Source organism: Misgurnus anguillicaudatus, chromosome 18 (genome assembly GCF_027580225.2).
Source record: "Misgurnus anguillicaudatus chromosome 18, ASM2758022v2, whole genome shotgun sequence".
In the NCBI taxonomy this organism is placed as follows: Eukaryota; Metazoa; Chordata; class Actinopteri; order Cypriniformes; family Cobitidae; genus Misgurnus; species Misgurnus anguillicaudatus.
Genome location: NC_073354.2, coordinates 2898827 through 2907027, shown reverse-complemented (window position 1 = coordinate 2907027; position 8201 = coordinate 2898827). Strand labels below are relative to the sequence as shown.

Below are 8201 nucleotides of genomic sequence, written 5' to 3'. Positions count from 1 at the left end.
CTGTCGGGGAAACCGCCCCTAAATGTCTCGCGTGCCGCTTTGAAGTGGCCACACCATACAGCTGACGTTTTCAGAAGAGCACATAGTTGTTTTAAGATCGTCATTTTGTCCAACATTGCGTCCTATGACAGATATAATACTTATTTCATTATTGCTCTGTGTGTGTGTGTGTGTGTGTGACCTTAATCATTTGAGGTTATGCATTGGTTTCACATCTGAATATTTCCTCTTATAGGTCCATCATCCTTTCATGCACTACACACTCAAAAGCATTGGTAAGTAATTTCTTTCACTTTTGTACTGCTGTTAGGAGCTAAATCTTATTTTTGTAACTAACATACATGTATTATTCTTTGACTTGCAGTACTCATATATACAATGGTTGGTTAATCTGTTTTCAGATAAATGCTGAATTTAAAAGAATCACTACTGTCTTATGTTCCTGTGTCACCTGGACCTCCAATCCAAAAACCTGATGAAACTCTTCCATCAGAAAGGAGGACAGCTGGCAAAAAGACTTCGAACAATCAATGATCAAATGACAGAAGTGAGTAATATAGATTCATAGACATAAAAATGTGTAAACATTGTTGGAAGTACAGAACATTTAGTATGTTTCAGTTACAACAAAAGGGTCATTAAAACACCTGGGAAGATTTAAAGGGATAGTTCACCCAAAAATAAAAATTATCATCACTTACCCCCTGTTATGTTGTTTGAAACCTGTATGTCTTTGTTTTGATGAACATGAAGGAAGATATTTTGAGGAATTTTTGTAACCAAACCGATCTTGAGCCCCATTCACTTATATAGTGGGGGAAAATAATACCATGGGAGTGAATGGGGCTCATGAACAGTTTGGTTGCAAACATTCCTCAAAATAAATATCTTCCTTCGTGTTCATCAGAACAAAGACATTTATACAGGTTTGTAACAACATGAAAGTGAAAAAATGAGATGATTCACTTTTGGACAAACTATCCCTTTAGAATGAGACTGCACATAAAGACAGATAGAAAGTGCTGTGATTCAGTGCGTTTACATGCACAGTCTAACGGCGATTATGCTTAATAAACTGATAACACGTGGGGGTCATGTAAACGCGTAAAACGGTTTTCTTTAATCAGGGAAGCCCATAAATGGCGTAAGCAAAAACTGATCGGCAGAGGTAATTTTTTGCTCTTTACCCCGATTTCGCATGTAAACACCTTAACCGTCTTCCTCACAGTTTTGTCCATGTGCGCATGTCTCCACGCGTGAAAGATAAACGTCAGACGCAGAAGTAAGTGCAAAGTAACGCATAAAAGACTCTGCAAAGCTAAAGAAGTTGGCCATATATTTTGTCCTATGTTTAGTAACTGAATAAACAAACATTAAAATTCAAACAGTATTCTGTGCATGTAAACATACTCATTGTCAGGTATGGTAGCCCACTCTTGAAATGTGGCCTCTGCATTTAAGTCATCCCAGTGTAGTGAACACTCACACGCACCCGGAGCAGTGGACAGTGCAGCTGCTTTGCTTTTTTAACTGTGGCAATGCAGGTGGGTCCATATACTTACATTTATATCCGTTTGCATTGTACTAATAATTTCCAATGACACTTCCCTACATTTGTCTGTTTTGTTCAGGGCATGGATGAAGTCAGCATCAGTGTGAAATAGTGGAGATTAAGCGGCGGTATTATCCCCTTCTGACATCACAAGGGGAGCCAAATTTCAATTGCTTATTTTTTCACATGCTTGCAGAGAATGGTTTATCAAAACTGGGTTGATCTTTGTCATATTTTCTAGGTTGATAAAAGCACTGGGGACCCAATTATAGCACTTAAACATAAAAAAGTCAGATTTTCATGATATGTCCCCTTTAACATATCTGTTGAAACTGGAATTGAAATGCCACAATTGTCAAAGTGTGTAAATGTATTCCATTTTTATTAGCTATTTCATATTCTTTTGGTTTTAATATCGTTGTTTTACGCTGTATTCTGAATCTCAAATATTTTAGGAAAATGTAATTGGTTGTATATCAAATCATTGTAAATGCAGATACAAATCTATTAAAAGTTTGAATTTATGTAATAAATAGAATGAATGACAGTTGTCTAAAAAATTGGTATCTGTCTTTGTGGTGATAGCAGTGTGTCATCGACATGATACACTTTGGTCATTTTGGGCTGGCATGCAATAAACTGAATGTCCTCATCGCAGGTTTTATGAATACGACAACAGAGTAGCACGAGAGAGTTTCTTGGAATGGAAGATAACTTTGAAAGAGCTCTGAATGGGTATAAATCAGTAAAGGGATCAAAAGAAGTTCATATAGAGCGACCAAGACGAGGAAAGAGAGACAATAAGAAATGTTGGCAATGGTTGGTCAGCCTTGCGCTATATGCATCTGCTCTTGTGCTGGTGAGTCTGTATGCTCATTAACATGTTTTGTAATATTTGCTATGTGTTCTCTTTACTGCTGTATGTGTATTGACCTCCATAAGTAATAAATATATATCTACATATTGGAGTGTGTGTTCAGGGAGTGTTTAGTAAATATATAGCATTCATGTTAAACTTCATGATGTCTACCATACTTGCAGTTAAAACACACATTGGAACTGAAACGGTTACCTGTTAGGGTGTTTGTCTATTTATTTAGTAACTTTTATATTTTATTTAGAAAGTTGCTACATAGAAGTTGTCAGTGAGTCTATTTTTCACATGCACCTGGTTTTTTTTGTGAACTCTGACCAGCAGATAAGATAATGTGAGGTTATAGTAATGTGGTTATATAAAGGATTTAGTGCATGACAATAAAACAAGACATATTTTTCTCATTGATGTGTTTTCAGGGAATGGCCATCTCTGTATTAGGACCTACCCTTGAAGATCTGGCTACTAATGTTAACAAAAACATTAGTAATTTGTCTTATATATTTGTGGGTCGTTCAGCTGGATACGCTGGGGGCTCTTTGATAGGAGGTATCCTGTTTGATTTTGTGAATCCCCATTTGTTGCTGGGTAAGGCTCTTGAACACAGACCCATTTAAATATTTGAAAGTGAGGTTTGAAAACCCTGCATCAGAACCACTCACCATATCTGAATAATCTGTGCAGGCTTCTCCTTATTGGTGACAGCATCTGGGATGTTTGGGACTCCATTCTGTAAAAATGTTTGGTTGCTCACTGCTCTGATATCCAGTGTAGGCGGATCAATGGGAGTTATAGACACAGGTAAAGCCTAGTTTCTTTTCACAATGAAATGGGAACCTTGCAAACCCAGCTAAAGGCATTTTTGTGATTTACTGTTTTCTTAAATCATCCATTCTGAAAAAAATATAAAATTGATGTCTTTAATATTGACTGACTAAATCAAATGAAAGTGAAATTAATGATTGAAATCAAATTTGATGCTCCTAATGAGATTATGAGACTTCACTAAATGATGAAAAATGACAGCTGTGGTTGCCAAACAACTTTCGTAAAAAATACAGGACAGACGTAAACAACTTTGCAAACATATAAAAGTGGCATTTTTCATTACAGCAAAGTTTTGCATATTTCACAAATTCTTAAAGGAATAGTCCATTTTCTTAAAAGAAAAATCCAGATAATTTACTCACCACAATGTCATCCAAAATGTTGATGTCTTTCTTTGTTCAGTCGAGAAGAAACTATGTTTTTTGAGGAAAACATTGCAGGATTTTTCTCATTTTAATGGACTTTAATAGACACCAACATTTAATTCTTAACTCAACACTTAACAGTTTTTTTCAATGGAGTTTCAAAGGACTATAAACAATCCCAAACGAGGCATAAGGGTCTTGTCTGGCGAGACGATTGTCATTTTTGACAAGAAAGGTAACAAATATGCACTTTTAAAGCACAACTTTTCGTTTAGGTCCGGTCCAGCGCGACCTAACGTAGATGCGTAGTGACGTAGGGAGGTCACGTTACATATATAAAACTCAAATTTGCGGACCATTGTAAACAATAAACTGACACAAAGACATTAATTAGTATCAGTTGACATACAACAACGTAGGAACGGTCCTCTTTCAACACATTTGTAAACACTGGGGCGGAGTTTCACATTCGTCTTCTGTGACCTCTTGACGTGATGACGTCCGGATCTAAACGAGAAGTTGTGCTTTAAAAGTGTATATTTGTTATTTTTATTGTCAAAAATGACAATCGTTTTGATAGATAAGACCCTTATGCCTCGTTTGGGATCGTTTATAGTCCTTTGAAACTCTGTTGAAAAAAACTGTTAAGTGTTGAGTTAAGTATTAAATGTTGGTGTCTATTAAAGTCCATTAAAATGAGAAAAATCCTGCAATGTTTTCCTCAAAAAACATAATTTCTTCTCGACTGAACAAAGAAAGACATCAACATTTTGGATGACATTGTGGTGAGTAAATTATCTGGATTTTTCTTTTAAGAAAATGGAATATTCCTTTAACACAAAACCCTCATAACTGGTACATAACTAGTGTACTATCAGCAAATGTGTGTCACACAGTGAGTAGTGGGAATGTCCTTTTACTGTTTTTCACCATAAATGTTACAGTGACTTGTATTTTTTACTTACAAAAACATAATTTTAACAATATTTTAATGTAAAAGTACATTCAATTCAATTTTATTTATATAGCGCTTTTACCAATTGTTAATTGTTTCAAAGCAGCTTAACATGAATAGATGTAGGGGACAACACAGAAAAATCGATAGATAATAAGAAACAGAATACAGCAGCTAAGAATAAATCGTACAAGCGAGCATATTAATAACGTATACAGGAAACTGCTAAGTTAAGCCAATGTTGGCTGACTCTCCATGGGATGAAAAAAACCCTAGGAGAAAAACCCTGTGGGAAAACTCCTAGGAGGAGAAAAACACTTGAGAGAGATACATATATTTTTATATATAAACACGATAGGGATATGAAACGGGTAAGCGGATTAAACTGGTTCAGCCGGTGGTCGTCATCACGTTGAAGGACAGCCAGTAGATCAGTGGTGTGATGACCTTCACAGCAGCAGGAACTGGGTCTGTTAGTCTCATTGTCCTCAGGGTCGAGGTCGAGACAGGGAGAGAGAAACAGAATCCTAAAGCGTAGAGGCCGTTCGCATGTAATGCAAGTGTCATACAGTATTTTGGTTTAAAATCCGCTCGGTTCCAGACAGGCTAACTATTGCGGCATAAGTATATTGCCCAGATGAGTGTATAATCCTGGTAAATATTATACATGTATAATCCTGGGAAATATTATACAGATTCTTACCATAAAATACAAGTTTTTTTATAAATGATCGTTTTAACTGTATATGTCAATGTATTCTTTAGAGTTAACCAATGTACCGTAGCATTTTTCCATATTTTGTCTGTAATTTTTACAGTGTGGATTTCACAGACAGGGTCACAAATGTATCTGTTGACAGCAGTCTGTAATGCTTCTCATACTATACAGATGTTGATAGTTTAAGCAAATATATTGCACAGAATGCAATATGCCGGTAACAGTGTGAATAAGCAAAAAACTAGCAGCGTGAATCATGTTGTAGAAATAGCTTGAAACACCTTAAAAGTGCTGCTGTAAACTCAACTCTCTGGTCATTTACAGGTGGTAATGTTGTCATATTGGAGACGTGGGGAGAGCAGGCTGGGCCTTACATGCAGGCTTTGCATTTCAGCTTTGCTATTGGAGCTTTTGCCTCCCCAATAATAGCCAAGCTGCTGTTTGGCCACAAGCCAGGCAAAAATCTCCTCACTGACGCTTCGTCTGAAAACTCATCCATTATCATCCCTCCATCCTCCCATTCCACAAAATCAATTCCAACTTCAATGTGGGCCTATATTGTAATTGGTGCATTTGTTTTATTGGTGTCACTCTTCTTTTTCATCCTTTACTTTTGCAGTCCCTCCATCTCAAATCGAAAAAAGACACTAAATGGAAAGCAGAAGTTCTCCAAACACCACAATATTCTCATATTCCTGCTCTCTATGTTCTTTTTCTTCTATGTTGGAAGCGAAGTGGCATACGGCTCTTTTATATTCACATATGCCAAAGACTATGCCGGGATGGATCAGGCAGGGGCAGCAGGGCTAAATTCACTCTTCTGGGGAACGTTCGCTGCCGGACGAGGTTTGGCCATCTTCTGTGCGGCTTGTCTGCGTCCAGGCACCCTGATCTTGCTTAGTCTGGTAGGCACTACGGTGTCATCACTCCTGCTTCTGCTTTTTAGCAAAAATGCCCCCATGCTCTGGACCTGCACAGCTCTGTTTGGTGTCTCTATGTCGACCACCTTTCCTAGTGGGATTTCATGGGTGGAGCAGTACACGACGGTGACGGGGCGATCAGCTGCAGTGTTTGTGGTGGGTGCAGCATTCGGTGAGATGGTCCTGCCAGCTTTGGTTGGCTTTCTTCTGGGGCTGGTGCAGAATCAGCCGTTGTTGATGTACATGGCGTTCGGAGCATCCATCTTCACATCAGTTCTCTTTCCTGTCATGTACAAAATAGCAACGCAAGGTAGTGTGCTGGGCAAAAGCAACAAGGATGACAATGAGTACTGCCAAACCCCACAAGACAATGTGGATGAGATACAAGAACCAAAGAATACAAATTAAGCCACTTAATTTAAAGATGTTTCCAGTTTGAAAAATGTACAGTTTAAGTTTATGTCAGTTCATGCTGTTCCATCAATAAACACGGTCTCAGCCCTTCAACATACTCCATAGCCCAGCCCCTGTGTTTACGACTGTCCCAGATCCATAAACGCGCAAAGAAAGACTGAAATATTGCACTATATTAGGACATTTAGCCCTCTGCCAGGAACTGAACAATTGCTGGTTGAATCATCTACTCCATCAGCTTGAAATCTTATTATACACTATGAGAAAAAGATACAGACGCTGTCACTGGGGCAGTGAGTACCCTTCCAAAAAGTACACCTTTGTATCTAAAAAGGTCATATTAGTTGCTCAAAGATGCATATTGGTAGCAAACGTATACAGTATCTGTATCTAAATGATACATAGGACCTTTATAAAGGGTGCCATCCAGTGACAGTGATTGTACCTTAATATCTGAGAGTGTACCAGCCTTCTGATTTATCTGACATGTTCATGTTACTCGTTTGACATGTTACTGTGTTTGTTTTGTATGGTAACATAACCAACATCAAGCATATTTCTTTCCCACACTTAAAAAACAACAACATTAAAGGTGCCATAGAATGTAAAACTGTATTTAGGCATAGATGAATAATAAGAGTTTTGTACATGGTAATAACATATCGTGAGCCTCAAACATGATTGTTTCCTCCTCCTAATGTAAACCTTGTGCATGCAAAAGACAGCTGGAAAACAGACTTCAATATAATGCAGACTGTGACGTTACAGTCGTGATGTATGCCTCAACATTAAATTACACATTAAATTAAGTATGTTGTTACAATGCTAAAGACAAAGTTGTGACTGCTGAGTTAATGCTATATGCTAGTTAATGTTATATGCTAGCGTTTAGACTGAAGTTCTACTATTGACGTTAGAGTTACGTTTTACAGGTCCACACTGAAAAAACACAAACTTACCACTCAGAAACGTCCCTTAACAATCTCCAAACAATTGATTATTCCTAAAATTATTCCTAATTCCATTACACTCTTAGAGAGGATGTGTTAATTTTTTACACATCTTTGTGCGTTAAGCTTTTAACCCATTATGTGTAATTTTAACACATGTTGTGTCATTTTGTGTTGATTTTGTGTTAAAAGTAACACAAAATGTGTTGTTTCAATAATAACACAGAGATGGGTGGATTCTGGGACAACGCATTTAGTGTGTTGTCCCAGAATTAACACTAATGTGTTGTTTTTAACACATTCGTTCTAAGAGTGTGTTATTTATGACCTTTTCCACATAGCTTCTATGTAGAAATCAAAGAACAATTTAACATTTTATTTGAATGCATTCTTTGGCACCTTTAAATGTTAATATGTTCTTTTATATTTACATAGAGGGTATGTAACTTCATTAAGTGCAAAAATGATCCAGAAACGATTTTACGTCCATTTGTCTCTTTGTCTGGTCGATTTTTGTCCTATTTGAAAGGGTCATGAATAATAATGTTGAGCCCGGCTCTGATTGCTCGGCTCTGAGGCTCATGCCAGTAGCTCACATTAGTAAACATTTTAACAACTTTGCACT

The 8201-nt window shown here is 37.3% G+C and overlaps 1 protein-coding gene across 1 annotated transcript; it reads left to right on the top strand.

Annotated features, from left to right (window-relative positions):
• The first annotated feature begins 407 nt into the window (after positions 1-407).
• Positions 408-7378, top strand: LOC129438431 (sodium-dependent glucose transporter 1-like). Its single transcript, XM_073855530.1, has 5 exons — positions 408-547; positions 1632-2411; positions 2846-3014; positions 3111-3227; positions 5617-7378. The coding sequence occupies exons 2-5, from the start codon at positions 2256-2258 to the stop codon at positions 6618-6620; spliced, it is 1446 nt and encodes a 481-aa protein (XP_073711631.1). The 5' UTR covers positions 408-547; positions 1632-2255; the 3' UTR covers positions 6621-7378.
• Positions 7379-8201: the final 823 nt, after the last annotated feature.

What these genes read in the sequence shown, in the direction of transcription:
- LOC129438431 (XM_073855530.1), top strand. Translation starts at nt 2,256, where the DNA reads ATGGAAGATAACTTTGAAAGAGCTCTGAATGGGTATAAATCAGTAAAG. An exon ending in GAATCCCCATTTGTTGCTGG is followed by an intron (nt 3,015 to 3,110) that starts GTAAGGCTCTTG and finishes TAATCTGTGCAG; the next exon opens with GCTTCTCCTTATTGGTGACA. An exon ending in AATGGGAGTTATAGACACAG is followed by an intron (nt 3,228 to 5,616) that starts GTAAAGCCTAGT and finishes GGTCATTTACAG; the next exon opens with GTGGTAATGTTGTCATATTG.